The sequence below is a fragment of the Neofelis nebulosa genome, chromosome 2, assembly GCF_028018385.1.
Source record: "Neofelis nebulosa isolate mNeoNeb1 chromosome 2, mNeoNeb1.pri, whole genome shotgun sequence".
Classification (NCBI taxonomy): Eukaryota; Metazoa; Chordata; class Mammalia; order Carnivora; family Felidae; genus Neofelis; species Neofelis nebulosa.
Genome location: NC_080783.1, coordinates 68,075,973 through 68,099,033, shown reverse-complemented (window position 1 = coordinate 68,099,033; position 23,061 = coordinate 68,075,973). Strand labels below are relative to the sequence as shown.

Genomic DNA, 23,061 nt, shown 5'->3' with positions numbered 1-23,061 from the left:
ATGTAAGGACTTTTTATGAATAGACCGATTTCAAAGTATCTGACAGGGGTTGAATTCTATGAATAAGATTCTTCCTTATTATGATCCTTTAAATTAAAAAAAATTTTTTTGATGTTTATTTATTGTTGAGAGAAAGAGAGACAGAGCATGAGTAGGGGAGGGGCAGAGAGAGACGGAGAAACAGAATCTGAAGCAGGCAAGCTCCAAGCTCTGAATTGTCAGCACAGAGCCCGATGTGGGGCTCGAACCCATGAACCATGAGATCATGACCTGAGCCGAAGTCAGAGGCTAAACTGACTGAGCCACCCAGGTGCCCCTTTATTATGATTCTTTAAATCTGCCCTACTATCTAATACCATTTTCAATGCATTCCCAAAACTGAGTTGAGTTGAATAGATTCTAGCCTCCCCTTACAAATGTGTACTAACAACCCAATTAGATTAATGATAGTATGGAAATTTTTAGAACACTCTTTGTTATTACTAATGTTTGTTTATCTTATGCTAACCCACCTAGCTCAATAATGAATTCAGGAATGAAGTAATGATCTCTATTCCTATGTGCATGAAATGGAGTAGATGAGGTACATAAAACAAATAAACCTAATCTCAAAGTTGAGAATGCTTACTGAATTAGGCTATAGGAAACATTTAGAAGAAAGTAACACAGAATTAAGATTTTAAGACAATAAAACCTTACATTAGATTAGTATTAAACTGACAAAAGTTCTTACATCAAATGATTAAAAAAAACAGATAAAAATTTTTGAAATTCACTACTTTAGGCTAAACTCTACTTGGTCATTTACCTTGGATGTTACATTCAGAACTAATCATAATTACCTTCATAAAAACTGCGATTTAATAACATATCTATTAAACACATACACACACCCCTGATTTTAAAAAAATGAAATACTATAAATACATCTCATTGCAATTGGGGCGATGCAAATATGGACAAAAGATAAAATTTTATGACACAAAAGTGAGAAATCATTAACTTAAAGGTAGGTTAATAAGATAGCATCTGCAATATGATACCATATTGCCATATTGGGGAAAAAACAAAAGAAGTGCCCATATAGGTAATGTATATATTTGTGTGTGTCTATGTATGAATAAAAGGTTATATACTATAATGTTAATATACGTAAACTGCCTGTTTAATAATGACATGATGTTTTAATTTTTTTTTTATTTTTAATTTTTTTTTTTAATTTTTTTTTTTAACCTTTATTTTTGAGACAGAGAGAGACAGAGCATGAACGGGGGAGGGTCAGAGAGAGGGAGACATAGAATCGGAAACAGGCTCCAGGCTCCGAGCTGTCAGCACAGAGCCCGACGCGGGGCTCGAACTCACCGACCGTGAGATCACGACCTGAGCCGAAGTCGGCCGCTTAACCGACTGAGCCACCCAGGTGCCCCGATGTTTTAATTTTTTTAGCTTATCTGCATTTTCCTACTTTATAGTGTCCAACTATTGCATTTGTAGTCATAAAAAATCAAAAAGAAAATTAATAAGAGTCATTGTTATAAGGTGTAGATGCCCAGAAAGTAAAGAGAGGAGAGTAGCTCCCCTAGGAATGAACTCAGAGGACATCTGTGAGTATTCTGTCACCTTTTTCCAACCAGGACAGCAATCAACCAGTAGAGGCTTATGCACTCCCTGGCTCAGAGCTGTGGAGGGCAATATTGGAGCCCAGATTACAGGATTCTTCAGTCTCACCAATAAAAACTCAAAAAGTGCTGTTCTACTTAAATAATTTAAGTTAAAATTCCAACTTTTATTTTAAGCATCCATAATTGAATAAGTATCTACACTAAAATTTAAGCATTCTTAGAGTTCAACATGATTTGTGCCATGGAATAGATTTTCAGCAGTGTTTTTGAAATCTATTTGCCTATTATATATATACTATACATTTGTCATTATTTTACACTTTTCAATAAATGTAAATGTGATATGAAATTTTGAGACTCTTCTGAGATCCATACTGTTGTATTACTGATTTTTTTTTAAACAAAATTGACCCACATTAATGCAGTTATTATCTTGTCATTTTTCATAGTCTACTTTTTCCAATAGGTGGCACTGTAGTCCATGTCAACTGTTTCTGAGCTAGTTCTCTGACCCAACTAGTGCCCGTCAAAGCTGCGGGGCTTACTCTCAACTCTGCTATAAATTGGTGCTGCTGGACAGGCAAATTAGGTCACAAATCATGTGCAACATGTCTCTGGGTCATTTTATAGGCAAAGGCCAGAGAGATGAGGCAACTTGCTAGAGGTTACATAGCAAGTTACAGAATCAACTATAGGGCCCAGGATTTCTAACTTCAAGTTCTATGCTTTCTTTATTTGTGTTTTCATTTATGGCATTCTCAGATTTGCTCAAATCAAAACAAATTTCTATTTATGGTAGGAGCATAAAAGAAAGCAATATCTTTTTTATAAATGGTGTTGATTGTCTTTTGAAGAAGAGAGACTGTGCTAGTCTAGCCATACAATGCTCTCTCCACAGGCTAAAAAAGAGGATTGATGTCAATCTTTTACCAAATCTCCCAAATGAAAACTGTTTTTAAAGTGTCCCAGAGAAAGAAAATAGAGAAAAAAGGAACAAACACTTCATGAGGAATAATTACATCCTAGGCAGACACCTGACTATAAGGTAAGGACCTGGAGTAATATGCAAACATACTCACATATTTCCTTATTCTCTGTAGTGTCTATAGCAGTTTAGCCCATAAACTCATTTTCATTAAAAATTAACTTTCCCAAGTACATGTAGACACCACTACTTGTGCTGTTGCATAGTGTAGCATTTTCTGAGGAGGGCAGGCCCTGGGCATCTTGTCCCTAACAGCAGTGTCCTTTAATGCTTACTTTTAATAAAGCACAGAGCTGCTCTGTCTGGTGAAGAAGGCTGTTTACTCTGCCCGCATGCATGTGCACGTGCACACACACACACTCATACATGTTTATGGGTATATATATGCGCGCGCGCGCGCACACACACACACACACCACAATAAACATTTTAATTTCACCTCCCTTTAATCTAATCATCCATGACAGGATGCACAGAAATGCCCAAGGGTTTTCAGTCTGGCACCGCAGGTAGCCTCAAGGTAAGCAAAGGACCGCAAAGACAAGATGGCAGACGAAGGGTGACTTTTGGTCTTTAAAGAGGCATTATTAGTAAGCTCCAGTACCAAAAGACTGGTAAGCCAGTGCAAGGTTACCAACCTAATTCAGGACAAGTTTTTAGTTTTCCCCTGAGCACAAAGTCTATTACCACCTCCAACCTTATTGTGTTCCCTAATCTGAATAAGCTCTTTGGTGAAAAATCAATGTACAAATAAGGGCATTCTTCTGAAGATAATGCTATGTGTTCACATTCCTGCAAATGGAACATTCTGAGCATATCTCTGTATGAGCTGTATAAGGAGACAAAGGGAAACTTTCTAAAAATCTTCCCCAAGACGACATTTTGAGGAAAAGAAAATATATATGTATATATATCTAAAAAGTTAAATGAAGTATATAAGTTTTCTAAATATTTATTCCAGTCTAATATTGATATTATTCTTCAAAGGAAATGCATATTTGATAGATAATACTATCAAAATAAATATCATGCACGAGGAATATTTAGATAAATTAAGAAAATATCGTCTCAAAAAGTTTTATTAGAGACTGTTCAGTGACATATGGAACTCTGATTTTCTAAGAAAACATTATGTATATAAACTTATTTAAAATTATTCTTCCTTAATCTTCCACCAAATTCCTGAATTATTTTGTTGAAACTTTCCTTATTCTATTTATAGTAACAAAGCCAGGAAGAAATTTAAGTTGTCCATGTCATGGGTCTTCATTTTAGGTAGCTAACATTTATCTGCACATTTTTTTGTTACAGTTAAACACTGTTTTGTTTTTTAACCATGGGCCAATGGTAGCTGCAACATTCAAGATACTCCAAATTACACTCTTAAGATATCCCAAATTGTAGCTTAAGATATCTACAATCACTAAGATATCCAGAATCACACCACCACTTTTAATCACAAACACTTAATATTAAAAAATTAGTCACTGCACCTATAACTTGAGTCATTCCTGAATGATAAAACTATTAGGAACAAAGTCCCTGAATCAAAATGTCTGATGAAAACACTGGTATGAAACAAATTCTGCTTATAGGAAAGTTTTTCAGCCCTAAACAAATTTTAAACAGCAATCAGTATTTGGGACACACCTTCCTTGTTCTCTATGTGGAGAAATTATCTTTATTTAAAAAATCCTAGGAAAGTAACTATGGACCGTCAAAACAAATGTCTCTTCAGAACATACCATTTAAGTTGCTACTTCCATGTACATAAAAGAGTTTAGGAAGACCATTTTCATTTTAATGTATTTATTAAATGCCTAGTATATTGCAAGAAACTGCTAAGCACCATGAAGTAATGATGCCCGCATGGGTCTTGTGGTTTATTCAAGAAGAGAAGACATGCATATTAATTACAGCATAGAAGGATATAGGATAACCATCAATGGTAATAAAGTGTCAGAAGAGTTTGGAAGGTAGAGGTAACAGTTCATTCTGGGAAGATTAGGGAGCCTTCATAAATAAAGGTGTTACTTGAGCTACAAGCCAAACGGAGAAAATGTGGGTGGTAAGGTACCCCAGATGAAAAAACATTCAAAAAGGTGTGGAGGTGGAAAAGTAGAGTATCTGTAGAACAAGAGTCGTGCAGCTGAAGCTTAAGATATTCAAAGGGGAACAGGGAAGGAAAATCGTACCTAATTGTGGAGAAGAAGAAATAAGGTGTCCCAATCTTCAGACTTGGTAGTTTGGACTTCCTTAATTTGATATTGAATTGTTGTACCTGTGTTCTTTTATCAAAAATAGTGCCATAAAGAGAGGGGTGTTTTAGTCAGATGCATTTGAGGGTGAGAGGTAAGTGGAGAGAGCCCAGGATGAAGGAAAGCAATTCTCAATAGAAAATGGAGGACTCCACATGTGCCAGGCACTGACACCATTTCATTTAATCCTAACAACGGAGTTATCAAGCATTTTTATAGATAAGAAAACTGAGGCATTCCAACAATTGGTGACCCAGAAACGAAACGGTAATTAATGGAAAATTACTCAGGTTTAGGGACCTAAGAAGCAAACACTGTGTAAGGTCAAAAGGGTGAAGAAAATCTAGGATCCTTTTAAGTACAAATGTAGTAGAAATGATTGGTGCAGAATCCAAGATAAATATGAAGAAAAATGCATCAACTTGCAGAAAAGTCATAAATTAGCCTTCATAAAAAGGATGAAGAACAAATCCAATGAAAAAACAGTAAGTATATAAGCCACACTGTCAAAAAGGTTGTGTCAAAGAGGGAACCCTAAGATCTCAGTAATGACCAGCTTCAAAGTAATGAAATTCAGGGGTGCCAGGGTGACTCAGTTAGTTAAATGTCCAACTCTTGATTTTGGCTCAGGTCATGATCTCATGGTACATTAATTTGAGCCCCACAGTGGGCTCTGTGCTGACAGTGCAGAGTCTGCTTGACAGTCTCTCTTTCTCTCTTTTTCTCTCTCTCTCTCTCTTAAAAATAAATAAGCATTTAAAAATAAAAAGTGATGAGATCCTACTCTCTTGGTAGATGAAGAAAGTAGACTATGGATGTTAGTTTCCCAGAGTTAAGGAAACAGAAAAGTTATCTCAGAAAACATATAAAAATTCTAAAATAATTATGATGGGTGACAGGACATAGGAAAACCATGATGCTAATGCTAAAGTCATTGAGGTTAAAAAAAAAAAAAAAAAAGCCCAAAGAACTCAGAAAGCTGAGAGTAGAGAAGAAGGTGATATAAATGCATGACTGGAAGGACCAAGAAGAAATTTTGAGGAGTACTGGTGATGAAACCATTGTTACCTGTCAGTATCAGTGAAGAATTAGGAAAAATACTGACTTTTAAAAAAATTACTTTGACTTCAGGAAAAACAAAAGGAACTGTCTTCATTGGCCCTAGCCACATCCATTATTATTATTATTTTAAAACCAGGGTATCAAGAACTGAAGATGATAGTCATGGTCTCTAACTTACAAGATGCCTTCCTTACTCAAAAGAAGCACAACCCAAGTGATTACCTGCATCTGAGCTAGAGGCCCAAGGACAATCACAGGATCTCAAACTCCTAAACAGGATTCATTGTGGGATCTCCAAAACCACTTTCAATACAAAATAAATGGCAAACTGCAACTTACTTAAATTTAATGAGAATTTAATACACAGTATTATGTATGGTTTGCTAATGCTGAACTTTTCTACTTTCACATAATTCTAGTGATTTGTGAAGTTACACATAAACTTGATGGTAAATCTGAAGATTAAGGTTATCTTGAATGAGTTTCTTCTAGACAAAACCACACTGTAAGGATGCAACAACCACACATATACACACACTCACACACACACACACACATTTTTTTCTCTCTCTCACTCTTTCTCTATACAAAGGTCAAAACAGCTTAGATTTCTAAAACAGGACTCCTGATAACAAACGGGCAGTTGAAGGTGAAAGGTGGAACAAGACCAAGTATACGGTTCATGTAACTTTCCACTTCAAAATGAAATGGAAAATTACACTTGGCTTTATTCCATTTTTCCAATTTTTATGCAGGTATTAAAAGTATCAGTCTCCTAAATCACATTTTCACTTCTTGCTGGGTTAAAGTTTAATTTTACATTCCTATTAAACTTATCCACATTTTTAGTAAATTGATGAAATCAAAGAACTAAAAAAAATCCTACAATTTTACAGTCAGATTTATCTGTTTTGATAAATAAGAGAGTATGACATTTTAAGAGTAGTTAGTAACCTCTGCAAAATCAGATTCAGAGAAGCAGCTTTAAAAAGAAGCAATAATTTGGAGAGAAAGAGAAAGAATTTCCTTATAGGTCATTGGCTTGCTTTGTAAGTTGAACTTATAAAATCAATATAACCAATGATTGTTCCTCAGGGAAAAACTTTTTTTTTTTTTTTTTAAAGAAAACTTATTAAATTAGTAATAAAAAAACAGTTCTAAGTTTCAAGAGTCACTTGACGGGGGTTGTGGAATTCATAACATTGATACTAAAATATTATTAGGAAAAAATTTATCACCTTTTAGCATATTTTTAATAGATAACTAAATAGGGTGATGAATGAAGTATTCTGTCAAAGAAAAAAATCAAGAAGTACATATAAAACAGAAGGTATCAACAACAGAAGAAGAAAGGGAACTCCTGCTTTCATTTGCTCCATCGTACCTGCCATGAACAGTAGTGGATTTGATAATATCTCCAGGTAGCACCACTGAGAGTTCAATGTCTTTATCTATCATGTTTTCTTTCTGTTCCATGATGCAAGCAGAGGAGTCTACAGTATCATCAACTGAAGAGGCATCAAGGTATTTGGTCTCAGCTGGAGGAAGTGGTGCCTTGGCTTTTGGTTTTCTCCTTAAATAAAAATAAAACGCAGTAATTAAATATATCCATTTTATTTTTAAGTTTATTTATTTTGAGAGACAGAGAAAACAAGCAGGGGAGGGACAGAGAGGGAGGGAGAGATAATCCCAAACAGGCTCCACACCATCAGCGCAGAGCCTGATGCGGGGCTGGAACTCACGAACCACAAGACCATGACCTGAGCCCAAATCAAGAGTCAAATGCTTACTGACTGAGCCACCCAGACAACCCTAAATATATCTATTTTAGTAACTTTCTAATATGATCTAATTTAACAAAAACACAAAATGTGTGTGTACATGTTTTTCACATGTAGAAGAAACAAGCACCAAAATGTTAACTGTTTATTAGACATGATGGAATTAAGGATTTTTCTTTGCCTTAAAAAAAAATGTTTATTGTTGGGCGCTGGGGGGTTCAGTTGGTTGAGTGTCCAACTTCAGCTCAGGTCACGATCTCCCGGTTTGTGGGTTCCGGTCCAGCATCGGGCTCTGTGCTGATCCTGGAGCCTGCTTCAGATTCTGTGTCTCCCTCTCTCTGCTCCTTCCCTGCTCGCACTCTGTCTCTCTCTCTCTCTCAAAAATAAATAAACATTTTTAAAAAATTTAAAAAAAAGTTTACTGTTTATTTTTGAGAGACAGACAGAGAGAGAGGGACAGAGACAGGGAGAGGCAGAGAGACAGAACACAATCTGAAGCAGGCTCTAGGCTCCTAGCTGTCAGCAGAGAGCCCCATGCGGGGTTCAAACTCACAAACCTTGAGATCATGACCTGCACTGAAGTCTGACACTTAACTGACTGAGCTACCCAGGTGCCCCCTTTTATGCTTTTTTTTTTAATTGGTGCTCTCTTTTGTTTTCAACAACATGACTACATTAATTGGCAATAAAAAGAAACATGATAATAAATTCGATATTCACTTTCATTAAGTTCAATTAATGTATGTTTATTACAGTAAAGCAAAAGTGTAACATTTTCTTTGAGATAAAGTATAAAAATCCTTGCTGTCCCAGGATGGAGATCAGTATCTCATTCCTATACCTCATCACAGCTCTTACCTATGTGCCTTTCACTCTATTTATTTCCAACCTAGTGTGTTCTACCTCTCTATCCAGATAACTCCTACCTACTCTTCAAAGTCTAGCTGAAACCACCCTTTCCTAACCCCTCAAAGTACAGTCTCTCTCTATATAGCATATACAACAGATTCCATAAATGTGACATTTTTCCCATTCCCCCCCCGGGTACCAGTTTAATCTCTCTGCCTACGTTTATAACTCTCTGGAGGAAAGAAGCATGCTATTTTACCCACTGCACTTAGCAATGAACAATGAACTGTGATTGGTTATTTGATAAAATACATTTCTGCCTCAGTGAAAAATTCTACAAATAATTACTCTAGCAAATATGTTTCAGTGTCACTAGGGCAACCTCTTATAACCTATTTATAACAGAAATAGGTAGCAGACATGCTGAAAACATTCACATGGGCCAATTCAATGATTTGATGGGTTGAAAAAGCATAAAAAGAAAGTAACTACAAATAATGACATACTTATTTTTAAGTACTACAAATTAAAACTTTTGAAAATGTGGTCTTTAATTGCTTTTGGAAGAATTACTACTGCTTTCCATTCAGAAAAATATAAATTTTAATTTCTCCCTCTCCCCATTTCCCACACAAAGTAAAAACCAAACACGAGAAAGGGCTTCTTTATAAGTAAATATGTAACATCCGCCATTTAGTATTTTCAAAATTTAAAGTCTCAGACACCCAAGCACCTTTATGCATTTGACATCATGAAAAGCAGAAATTTCCTACACTGTACATTAATTTTCCAAAATAATAGGCATTCGATTTTTAAGAGTATAATTGTGGAGATATATTGTACCTGAGAAAATATTTCTTTTACAGTAGTGACAAGAATGAATTTTTAAAAGTGTTACAATATACATAACACATTTATAAAATCTATATAAGAAAAATTTTACCCAATTTCAAAACATTGTTAATATGTAGAATTGACTACTCATATGTGTTCAACCTACAACTGTCCTGTAAGAGACAATTATGTAGCCGATTCAGCTAAGCACTGGGGATGTAAAGATGATAGGGCCCAATTCCTACTCCTAAAGAGTTCAAACCCCAAAAGGACCAATTAATACACACAAAATCATGACAAAGTTTGATGACTACTCTCATGTAGGTATACAAATGATACAGCTGAAGCTCATGGGAAGAGAAACTTTCCTAGGAACTCAGAAGTGTTTTACAGATAGGAAACATGAGTTAAGTTTAGGGGAATGCATAGAAACTACCAGGGTGGGGGTGGAGGGACACGAAGTAATTTACATTTCAGGCACAGGAAAGCAAATGGAACCATGAAAGAAACTGGTACTTTCACAGAATTGGATAGTTTGGTAAAAATCCACAGAAAAGTCAAAGGAGATGAGAAATCAGTAAATCAATTTTTAAATACTTTGATAAATAAGTGAATTCAGGGGATGCCTAGGTAGCTCAATTGGTTAAGTGTTGGACTTTTGATTGTAGCTCTGGTCATGATCTTAGTTAGGGTTCGTGGGATCAAGCCCCGCACTGGGCTCCATGCTGTTAGCAGATTCTCATTCATTCTCATTTTTTCTCTCTCTCTCTCAAAATAAATAATTAAACTTAAAAGAAAAAAAGAATTCAGTAAACCAGCTCAGCATAACATGAACATGCTAAAGTCAATAGCCTATATAAACAAATGCAAAAGTAGTCAGAAAGTATAATGAAAAAAAAACTTTTATACCAGCAACAAAAACGAATCTTAAAAATTGTTATAATACATATAACAAGAATTTCGCAAAATCTGTATGAAAAAAATCTTAAACGCCAAATATTCAGTTTGGATCTCTCCCTTCAACTCCAGATTTGTAAATCTAACGCCTACTTGACATCTGGACTCAGATGACTAACTGGAATCTCCAACTTAATTTAACTTCCGATTCCTCTCTCCAGCTCCTCTAAACCAAATCTTTTTCTCTCCAAGTCTCCCTATCTCTGTAAATCATAATTCTCCCAATTGCTTGAGCCAAAAAATCCCCTCACACACATAGCTGCAATCCAATCCATCAACAATGTCTGTCACTTCTATATGATAGACCTGGATTCCACCAGCAACCCTGTTCACCCAACACCTCTGATCAAGTCGCTAGGTAGTCTCGGTGATCCCACCGTTGGCCCTTCACATTCTTTTCAACACAGCTGCTGGAGTGATCCTTTTAAGTTGTAAGATCACCACACTTCCTCTCATACTCTCCAATGACTTCTGACTTCACCCAGAATAAGATCTAGAGTCCTATAATTTGTCCTTCCTTACCTCTGGTCTCTCTAATTTCCTCTTCTTGTCCTTATGGCACTCCAATACTGTGACTCTTGCCCTTTTCTGGAACACACCTAGAACAATCCTTTTTTTTTTTTTTTTTTTTTTTTTAACACCTGTAACAATCCTGACTCAAGATTCTCACAGGGTCTGCTTCTAACTTTTTAAGACAGTACCTCTATTTCTCTGCTTTATTTTTGCCATAGAGCTTATCAACAACTAACATATTATTTTTTCATGTCTCCTTCTATTAAAGAGTAATTACTCCCATGACGATAGGGACTAGTCTCCACTGCCTTGTGTCACACATATTTGCAAATACCTAGTATCTCTGGAACAATGCCTGCCACATAGCAGGCACTCATATTTACTGAATGAATTAATTCAATGAATATTTCCCACAAAAGAGGAGGCCCCTATGCATATAACTGGGAAGGAAAACTTCTTACCACCAAGGAAGGGAATGGGTTTTTACATCTGAATAAACTGTGTTGGAGTTTTAGAAATTGATTATATTCTATTTTTGAGAAGATGAGTACTGGAAAATACACACTTGATTTATTAGCAAGAAATAACTGGGACACTTTGAGCTCTTAAAAGAGTTTCATTAGGAAGGCTGAAGAGAAGCCCAAGTGCCACAGGCAGGGAGGTAAAGAAGCGGAACCATTGGGTCTGCAGCGGACATGGCTTTCAAGAGTGGCAGGACAGAGGTCAGAGAGGCACCTCCTGTCGCTGCCATCATCCCCCCCAGCCCCTGATTTCATTAGGGATGAAAGGAGGCACCTTCTCATCTCCAGAAGAGGTCCATCCTGGTCTCTATTTGAATGCCCTCCTCATCCTCTCTACCTTTACACATATTATTTATCCCTCAAGATCCAGACTGAGTCATAATTCCCTGGGACGTCTTTCTACTGCACACCACAATGAACTCTGACGAACAGTTTTAATGTTCTGTGTATGTGTGACTTTTATTTCCTAAAGTACTTTGAAGTCTGTGATGAAAACTCATCTTAAATTACTAAAGATAAGCCTACTTACAAAGAAAAAGGGAAAGCAGAACAAAGCACTAGTTGAAATATTATTTACATAGAACTTCTTTTAAGAACATCTTAGTGTTCCCTGTTATTCAAATAATAAAGCATTGGTCACCTCTGCTCCTGATAACTGGAAAGCATATTGGCAATCAGACCAAGATCTTGCCACAGCGAACTAGAAATCCAACTGGGATAATGCATTGTCTAGTTAAATAATGAATACAAAGCAAAAAAAAAAAAAAGTGTCATAAAGTAGATGAGTAACATTCAAAATCCAGAGCAATGAGAGCATGATGAAACAAGCTCTGTGGGGGTGGGAAAGTTTACTTCAAAGAGAAGAGATATGTGACTCAGATCATGAAAGAAAAGTAGAATTTAGGTGGGCAGAACCTGCTGGATCATTATGTGTTGCTTCCCTATTGTGATTCATTTATATTAAATTCGGGAATGTGTCTATAAGTTAAAGTTTGCTTACTACACAATATAGTCTAGTGAGAAGAATACTGGGTAGAGGCCTGGATTTGGTCTAAATCCTAAGTAGTTTCAAGACTTTAACTTAGCCTTTTACTCACCAGCTAAATTTTAAAAATACCTTTTACCTACTTATATCTCTTCTAATATTCTCAATTTTTAAAAATTAATTGATTTATTTAGAGGGAGAAAGAGAGTAAGCGCGAGTGGGAGAGGGGCAGAGAGAGAATCCCAAACGGGCTCTGTGCTGTCATCACAGAGCCCAACATGGACTCAATCTCACAAACTGTGAGATCATGACCAGAGCCAAAAGCAAGAGGGGAATGCTTAACCAACTGAGCCACCCAGGCACCCCCACCCTACAATGTTCTTAATTTTTTTACTGAGATGCTCTGAAGCAGTAATAAAATTAAATGTTACCCAAAGCCAAAGGTATAGTGAAAATAATCAAAGTTTATGACCTAACCCAGGTATAGGTAATTCTGGTAATGCAAAAAAAAAAAAATTAATACATCCACGTGTAATAACACTATATTGCTTAAGGATACTAGTTTTTGTTAATATTTAAAAATTACAGTAAATGTCATTGAAGTCCCCGACCCTTTTAAATTTATTTGTTAATGTTTGTTTATTTTTGAGAGTGCATGCGTGAACAGGGGAGGGACAGAGAGAGAATTCCAACCAGGCTCCACACTGACAGTCTGTCATGGGGCTCAAACCCACAACTGTGAGTTCGTGACCTCAGCCAAAATTAAGAGTTGGGAGTTGGAGGTTCAACTGATGGAGTCACCCAGGTGCCCCACCCCCATCCCTTTGAAATAGCAATGTGGGAGTCAGTTTTCCTACCCAGGGGATTTTTACATAAGCTCTTCTTCACCAATAGCTTAATTTGACTGCCAGTTTCCACTCCTTAGAAACTGCTACCCATAACCAAAAACAACAGCAAATAGGTGGAGATGGAGGGAGACTTACACTGAAAAGATATGGAAAACTCCTCTAGGTTGGGACAAAAATTCATTAATCAAGCCTTAAAAATAACAAGACACAACATCACACATGAATATGGTAAATTGAGTAGTATTATTTACATCTATACTCTCATTTATAATATATTTACATATGAATGCTTGCTTCTGTTTGAGGCACAAAATTTCTTTTTCTCCCCCAGCTTGAGGTATAATTGGTATACAAAAAACTGCACATTATTAATGAATGCAATTTGCTAAGTTTGTACATATGCTTATACTCCCTCCCCCAAAAATATTGCTTTCTTCATTAAAATTACCTCAATATTATACTCCATTTTCATGATAAAATTAAGGTAAACTTTCACACATTGCCATAACATTTTAAAAATATCAAAATGCAATTTTAACACAGAATTCAATTGGTCTCCTGCTAATACTGATTGGTCTTTTTATCGCTAGATTTACAAATCACTTCAAATCATGTGTCCATTGCAATCATTACTCCATCTCTGTCAATATTAATATCCTTAAAATAAATGAAAAGAAGGAATATAAGTAAGAACCTCAGCAAAACAACAGAAATCTACTCAAATACCTCTTGGTTTGAAAGAAAAAAGCTTTACATTATATATGAGATATACTTACATCCTTTTTAAAAAAAATTTTTTTTAATGTTTATATTTATTTTTGAGACAGAGAGAGACAGAGCATGAGCAGGGGAGGGGCAGAGAGAGAGAGAGAGAGACAGAGGAAGACACAGGATCCAAAGCAGGCTCCAGGCTCTGAGCTGTCCGCACAGAGCCTGAAGCGGGCTCGAATTCTCCAACTGTGAGATCATGACCTGGGCCGAAGTCGGACGCTCAACAGACTGAGCCACCCAGGTGCCCTGATATAGTTACATCCTTAGTAAGTTACTCAAGTCCAATGCGATCTCATCTGTTTGCTATATTTATATAGTATTCCTATATATTCACTCAGGAAAGTAAATATATATATAATCTATATATATATTCACTCACTATATAAAAATACAGCCTCAATATCAAAGACAAAAATATAAAAGTGGAATAAGAAGTCTTAAAACAATAGGCTTTTTATGTGTTACATCCTAATGCCAAAAAGAAATCAAACAGCCAACCTGTCTCCGTATAGCGGGCTACCAAAAATAAGATGCATAGTGGTAAGTGTCAGGGAGGCAGCCCTTCCAAATAACTGGCAATGTTCAGTGGTCCCTAAACTACACATTTCAGCTACAAAGTGCAGACTGATTCCTCAAAGCAATTTCTTAGTGTTTCTCTTTAGGTTTAATATGAGAGGATTGTATTAAACAGAAATCTGTTCTAATGGTAGGCATAACATTGTGCTACATGCTTGAGGGAATGCAATTAAGAACAACAAAAGGTCTCTTTTCTTGATGAGCCTTATATGAAATTAGAGTGAGCGGGGCAAAGCGGCTTTAAAAGATAAGCACTAATGAGAGGCAACAAAGGGAGACCCCAAAAAATCACATGATTCTTAACAGACATTTCTCTTGTCAAGGTCACCAATCACCTATGTGTGTCCAAATCTCATGGAAGATTACCTGAGTCATCTCAGTTACATTTGAGTGAGTTTCTAAATTCCAATAAGGACACATTTCACAGCTGTGCAGCAGCTGTGCTGGGAATCCTTTTCCCTCAGCTTCTCTGTGTGACAATACAATTTACTATGCTCTTCTTCCTTCACTGTCACTCCTCAGTCTCTATCCTCATCTCCCTGTCCTAGGCTCCTTCCCTGCCCTTTTCTCTTTCTACAACTCTCCCTTCCAGGTGATTTCATCAAACTCCAAGGCTTTAACTACAAGTAGAGAACTCTTAAACTTACTTCCCCAACCCTGACTTGTTTCTTGAGCTCTGATTAAATGCTCAGTAATTGCATGGTCATCTCCATTTGGATGTCCAATAGGTATCTCATAACCCATACTCTTGATTCTCTTTTCCATCCCAATTCACATCCAACACCCTCCCAACCCGTCCTGGTATTCCCCATGTCTGCAAATGGCACCACACTAAACACCCCATTAACTCAAGAAAAACTCTTAGGCATCTTTTGATTCCTCTCTGTCACTATCTCCTATTTCCAAGCTACTATCATCAGCTACTTGTCATCAGCTTCTCTGTTATCACCCTGGTAATTAAAGCATCATCTCTTGGGGCACCTGCGTGGCTCAGACAGTTAAGCGTCCAACTTCCATTCGGGTCATGGTCTCGTGGTTTGTGAATTCAAGCCCCGCATTGGGCTCTGTGCTGACAGCTCAGAGCCTGGAGCCTGCTTTGGATTCTCCCTCTCTCTCTGCCCTTCCCCTGTTCACACTCTGTCTCTCTCTCTCTCTCTCTCTCTCTCTCTCTCAAAAATAAATAAACATTAAAAATTTTTTTTAAAAAAAAGCATCATCCCTTGTTTAGACTGTTCCAATAGCCTCCTGACTGATCTCTTCTGTTTTTCCTCTTGTGCCTTAAAATCTATTCTCTTCAGCAGTCAGGAGTGATCTTTTAAATATGTAAATCTGATCACTTTGTATCTATGAGCTCTCACTGGCCTCCCAATGCACTAAGAATAAAACCCAAATCCCTGTCTTTGGTGTACAAGGCCCTAGATGAGCCAACCTGGTGGCTGTCAATGTGTGATTTCTGAGAAGTAGCAGCTTCTAGGACCTTGTTATAAATGTACATTTTGGGGGCACCTGGATGGCTCAGTAAGTTAAGTGTCTGGCTCTTGATTTTGGCTCAGGTCCTGATCTCATGGTTGGTGAGATAGAACTCTGTGTCAGGCTCCACGCTGACAGTGTGGAATCTGCTTTGGATTCTCTCTCTCTCTGCCCCTCCCCTACTCATGTTCTCTCTTTCAAAATAAATAAATAAACTTAAAGCAAAAAAGAAATGCACGTTTTCAGGGCCTATGGGGAACTTACATAACTAGAAACACTGGAGGTAGAGCCCTACAATTTACATTTGACAACTCCTAAGTGATTGTGATGCATGCTAAAGTCCAAGCAAGCACTGACTTAGCCTCTGCAAACCTCTGAGCTCCCCTTCGGTGACGGTTTCAGCTCCCTGTGTAATTCACACTGGCATCCTTTACCTCCTCAAATAGACCAAACCCTTTCACTTCTACCCAAAGTGCTTTTAACCATAGAACTTCAAGTTGCCTGCTCCGTGAGCTCATTCAGACTGCAGATCAACTATTTCCTCCTGATAGAGGTATTCTGTCACCACTCAAAAGAGGTGCAAAAGCCGATCCATACCCATCCATCTCCCCCTACTCTACACACAACTCCATTTTGTCCTCATCACATTTATCACTATCTGATATCACCCTGTTCATTCACGTATTCACTTATTTGATGGCAGCCTCTGGAATGAAAATTCTACGAGAACTGGGACCTGGCCTGTGTCATTCTCTGCTACCACCTCTAGAATGTTAAGTGCGACAAGACAGGGTAGGGTGGTCTATAAGTGTTTGCTGATTTAATCGAGGGAAGAAAGGATGGAAGGTTATATCAATTCCATGAATTCATAGGAGAATAAGAGCTTGGTGGGTTGCTGAGAATCAATTATTTTGTGACCAGTCACAAATATAAGAATTTCAAAGAGACCAACATCGATAAAAGTACTCAATCCTCAAAAAGATTTTAAATCTTCTATTGTGGGGGCAGGGGGAGGGCAGAATTAAGGATTAAGTTGGAACAGACTGAATTCTAGAGTAGAAAGAAACCTTCATTTTGCCCAGATGTTCAGTAACTTGCTGAGGGTCAGAACTCAGATGTCCTAGCTACAGCTTCCTTTGACCAGTGAGGACCATGATTAATATGAGAAAAGAATAACTTAATTTCATCTTTAAGAATGGAACTCCTGGGGCGCCTGGGTGGCGCAGTCGGTTAAGCGTCCGACTTCAGCCAGGTCACGATCTCACGGTCTGTGAGTTCGAGCCCCGCGTCAGGCTCTGGGCTGATGGCTCGGAGCCTGGAGCCTGTTTCCGATTCTGTGTCTCCCTCTCTCTCTGTCCCTCCCCCGTTCATGCTCTGTCTCTCTCTGTCCCAAAAAATAAAAAAATAAACGTTGAAAAAAAAAAAAATTAAAAAAAAAAAGAATGGAACTCCTCTCTCAGGTACATCTGGAATAATGTACCAAATAAAGAGGCAAGGGTATTCTTCATATCAAAGTAAGCACTTATTAAATGCTAATGCCTTCAAGTCCCCAAAATGATTCCAACATGACACAATGGAAAAATAAAATAGCATCATCCTAGTTTATTACCATATCATCAACAACAGATAACACTGGAGTGCTGACTCTGTGTTGGAAATTCCCCTAGGTGTTTTACATCTGCTAACTCTTCACAGCACTGTATAAGTGTGCCCATCTTCATGTTCCAGATGAAGAGAACTGATGCACAGTGTTTAAGGAACATAGCTATCAGTGCTAGAGTGGAGATTTAAACCCAAGTTGTTGAATTCTAACGCCAGTGCTCTGAGCTACTTACTATATCACTGCTTTGGGAGCTGAAACAGTCCTACAAAATAACAGCAACAAAAAATGAATGAGCAAAAAGCCATGTAGTAGAGGAGAAAAAAGTAAGCAGCTATTGAATATTTACTGCTAAGCACTGTGCAAGAACCCTTTTTCTACACTTAATCTCACGAGGCAGGTGTCACTGCCATATAACTGGGTTTTACAGAGGTTAAGAAACTTGTTCCAAAGCACACAGAACCTGGTACCAAACCCTCTAGATAACCTCAACAAGGGCCATCTAAACAATCCCTGATATTTAAATAGGATTGCGGATGTTAGATGTGCAAATGCCCACTCACACCTACAGAGGCTGCTACTTCCTCTGGTGGAGTTGTGGAAACAAAGTACTAGGACTCAAAAAGCACAATGGCTGCCTGTGTCACCTTAAGTTAATCATTTCTCTAGTCCCCCATTCCTTCACTTACAAAATACAAGTATCGAAACAGATGATCTCAGGTCCCTTTCCACATCTAACATACAGAGATTTGTGCATAATAACGTTGTTTAGAGACTGAGAATGGCAGCCTTGGATATCTTCGAACTGGGGCAGGGCACAGTGTCTGAGCTAACTTACAAATACCATTTGGCGGAAAGAGTGGCATGGACAGGACCCCCTCTCCCAGGGAGCTCTTCCTATCCTGAGAACATGCTGGTCCTGGTCAGGAAAGGGTCTCTCTCTTCTGAGCTCACAGGAAATGGTTCCATTTCCAAGTGCCTTTCTCTGTCTTGGCATACACACTAGGAAAAAATGATGAACAGAGTGACAAACTCAAAAAACAGTTTGAAAAGTTTCTGGTTTCAGTCTCCCACACTCAATACTTTCACATTTCAAAACTTGGAATACAAGGTTCCTATCAGAAGCCATTCATCACTTCAGGGATTTTTGCACCCATTGCACCTCCACTCAAATCTGATCAACAATCCAAACTACGTTAACTATATCCTGGGTTTCCATCATCTTTGATATCTTTCCTTCTTCCCAGAACACGCACACGAAATGCACCGATTATCTTAATTTCCACTTTCCTGTTCCTTCCAAGTATCATTTTATCTCCATCCTTCCTTTTGCAGCCAAACTTCCAGAACTCTGCTGCCCAATGGGGTAGCCATGTGGCTACTGAGGACTTGAAACATGACTAGTGTGACTGAGGGATTATACTTTTAGTGAACTTAAATTTTAAAACTGATACTTGATTCAATTGTTGGCAAACATTCAAGTATATTTGGAACAATTCAGGTATGTGGATCTATTTTTGAACTATAAATTTTATGACAACTAAATACAGACCATGTCCTTCTAATGAAAATAAACCGTCTGAATGGAGATGTGCTATAAGTGTAAAATACACACTGTATTTTATTGATTAGTACAATAGTTAATATAAATATATTTATATTTGATTACATCTGAAATAATATTTTTACATACTATGTTAAATGAAATGTATTTCTGAGAGAGAGCCTCCAAGATGGCCCCCATGACCCTGCCTCCATGTGTAATCCCCTCTCATTGAATGTGGATTTGGACTTAGTGACTCATGTTCAGTGAATAGAATATAGCAAAGAATGTCACTTCTGAGATTGGGTTACCAGAACACTGTAGCGTCAGTTTTAGGCATTCTCACTGGCTCTAAGGGAAGCCTGTTGCCAGGCTGTCAGTTTCCCTGTGTTTCTCTGGCCAACAGGTAAGGAGGACTTGAGCCCTGCCAAAAGCCATGAGTGTGAGCTTGAAAGTGGATACCACCTCGGCTGAGACTTAAGCCCCAGCTGACATCTTGACTGCAGCCTCACCTCCCTAATCAATCTAGAGAAGTATGGTTCTGCACAAACCCCATGCCTCCGCTCCAGCAGCAGGTGAACTGACATACACACTACACTTGAAAGCACCCACTGCTCATGCCATCACCTGCACGAAGAGAACATTCTCTTCGCCAACAACCAGTGAAAATCTTCTCTTTGGGTGCCGTTTTTTAAGAACCTTTCTTGTTTTACACATGGAAGTCATTCTACTTTAAAATCTTCTAGATTTATAGATTTATATAAATTTATACATAAATACAATTTATGTATTTATAAATTTATACATAAATACAATTTATATATTTATAAATTTATATGCATAAAAATTTATATTGTAAATACAATGTATTGTAAATTTATATATATAAATTTATGGATTTATATCTATAGTAGGATGCTTGTATAGATCCTTTTGTTCACTAAGTATCTATGATGAGTCATCACATCCAACATACTATGCAGATGAAGTGGGGTAAGTCCAGAGAGGTCTTCCCTTCTAGCACTGTTAGTGGTATGGTAGAAAGAGTTAAAAGAAACCCAAATAAGGAATTACAGTGTAGAAATAAAGTACCCCAGGCTGCCTTGTGTCTTAAAGCACAGTTCTCAATGCACTCCACCTTATCTGCCAGAAAACTTTTTGAAGCAGAAATCATGAATATATATATTTTTTTGTATTTTTGATTAATACATCACCTTTTTCAGAGTATGCTCAATCATTTCTTAAGGAGTGAACTATTCAACTACAGTTTTCATTTGGTTTATCCATTTTTTATTATATCCCTCTCAAGTCTTCCTTTTTTATTACTTTTAGGAACTTAGCAATTGTGTAAAGTGAAGACAAGGACATAATAGAATCTCTTTGTAACAAAGGTCTTCCAGGATAAATCAGCATGAGTAAATGAAGCTTTTGTTGTGGTTTAGTTGTCATAAACCCAAAAAAGCACAGATGCTCTCTTCTGTTTTAACCACATATCCATTCCAAAAGCAGAAATGAAATTTCCAAAAGTTAATTCTGGTGAGGAACGGTTTAATATCCACTATGGTAGCCAGCTAATGAGATGCTAAACAACATAATTTACACTCCCTACTCCCACCTGACTTCTCAGCAGGTAATTTCTGAGAAATTTCTTCAACATTTAGGGATATCCGATAACATTCTCAATACCGAAAGCCTGATTTGTAATCTTCATTTGTTTATATATCTAAAATAGCTAAAAACCACACATTATATCACATTTTATAAAAGTCAATAGGACAATAATTTACTCCTGAGTGTTTCTAAGACAAACTCTTATTTACACACACACACACACACACACACACACACACACACAGAAACACACACAGATGCACACATACACACATGCAATGCTTAAGATAGTTAACTGCATAGTTTGGTTTTCACCTTTTTTTGGCTGGGAGGCTATCAGTGGTGTGGCAGGGGGGAAACAAAAAAATCTAGCTCATAGATAAATAATCTCCCTGTGACAACATTAAGATATTACATGTAGAAAAGCACAAGGTGATATCAAAGAAGTACACATTTGCAATTAAAAAGGAAAAAAAATCTACATATAAATCCTGAAAAGGTACTGAAAGAGTTCAAGATTTTGAAATGAGAGATCTTGGTTTGTGCTTAGGGCTGCACTTATTAGCAGGTCACTAATCTCTCTGGAACAATTTCTTCAATCACAAAATTGGATAATCTATCCCACCTCACAGGGTTGCTGAGAGAGTTAAATGGGTAATGCATATTCATTGTCTAGCCCAGTGGTTCTCCAACTTGGCTATACAATGGACTCACCTGAGGAGTTTTAGAAAATGCTGAGGCCTACGTCTCACTTTCGGAAATTAATTTAATTGGCTTGTGGGGATTTTTTAAACCTCCCCAAGTTGATTCTAAAGTGCAGCCAAGTTTGAGATCCACTAGTCTAGGATAATGCATGGCCTATAATAGGTATTCAGAGTTAACGATATACCTTCATAAGAACTTTGTAAATGCTGAAACACTGCCTGAAGGTTGCTACTTAGGTCAAGAAGGTCTCAGAATCACTTAATACGACAAATCTTAGAAGGTAGTCCAAAAATTTTATAATAACTTTTCAAATCTAAATATCCAAAATATTTTTGCCTCCTAATTCCTTATAAGAGGAAGGAAAACATAAATCTCCCTTGATATTTTCACTGAGGTATAATTTAATACAAAAAAATGTTCAGATATAAGTGAATATTTTGATTCATGTATACACACTCCAAGAACCAACCCACAAAGACAGAGTACAAAAATGTATCTATAACGGGGGCTTGGGTGGCTCAGTCCATTAAGCTTCAGACTCTTGATTTCAGCTCAGGTCATGATCTCACAGTTTGTGAGTTTGAGCCCCACGTCGGGCTCTGTGTGATGCCAGAGCACATGCACATACTCTCTCTCTCTCTCTTGCTCTCAAAAATAAGTAAATAGACATTTTTAAAAAAATGTATCTATAAATTAAAAATTAAATATTTAATTTCTCATCTGTTCCATAATTGTCACTGCAATTTCAGTTTGTCTCTGGGCTGTCCCCAACATCTTATGGAGATGTTTATCTTAAGCAGTTAGGAAAGTCAAACAAGAGGTAGGATAAGGAAAGTCTCCAGTAGAAACGTGCATATCAAAGGAGGAGATAAAAAAAAAAATTCATCAAAAAAAATGAGCAAAGTTGAAAAAACAGACCTGAAAGCAATATAAAGAATGAGTCACAAGACAGTCAACAACATTTATTGGGCACCCACTGTGTGCTCAGTGCTATAGAAAGAAACTGGGTAGATTAAAGAAATACCATGAGGTCCTCAGATAGCAGTAATGTAAAAATGAAGTGAGTCCAACTAAACACTCAAAGATATCCTAAAAGGATCTTACAAAAAAAAAAAAAAAAACCCAAAAAACAAAAAAACCCTACATTAATTGAATGCCTATCTAGCTCCAGGAACTAAATTCATTCAGTAAATAATTTCTCTCAAAAACTAACTGAAACTCCAAAACCATGACCCAGTGCTCACTTGCTGCTCCATTTACTCTGTATATAGTCTTCTGTCTGGTGAGTAATAAATGTCAGGATCAACTGGGCTCAGCATCATCTACTTAAAGCTTCCTTTGAACTTTGAAAGTGATGCCTGGCAGGCAATGTATATGGGACAGTCAATGCAGTTTATGAAAATTAGTCTAAACAGTAATAAAACTGTGATTGACACTACAATCTAAAAATTCAAAAATGAGTAACATAAACATGGATAGAGTGAACTATGCAAAACTTCTCAGACTTCCTTTTTCTTTGCCAGATAAAAATTAAGTACAAAAAGTCCTGTATAACTCCACTTTTTCAAAA

At 37.2% G+C, this 23,061-nt stretch overlaps 1 protein-coding gene across 13 annotated transcripts in view; it reads right to left on the bottom strand.

Moving 5' to 3' along the window:
* COBLL1 (cordon-bleu WH2 repeat protein like 1) overlaps positions 1 to 23,061 on the bottom strand; it is a 176,400-nt gene that overhangs the window by 58,482 nt on the left and 94,857 nt on the right. For 12 of the 13 annotated variants that reach the window (XM_058715101.1, XM_058715091.1, XM_058715098.1 and 9 more), the window contains one exon: positions 7,312 to 7,500. In XM_058715101.1, coding sequence (XP_058571084.1) covers positions 7,312 to 7,500 — 189 coding nt within the window. Of the gene's footprint in view, positions 1 to 7,311; positions 7,501 to 18,470; positions 18,596 to 23,061 lie in introns of those variants that run through there. The other variant, XM_058715102.1, reaches the window with a different exon arrangement.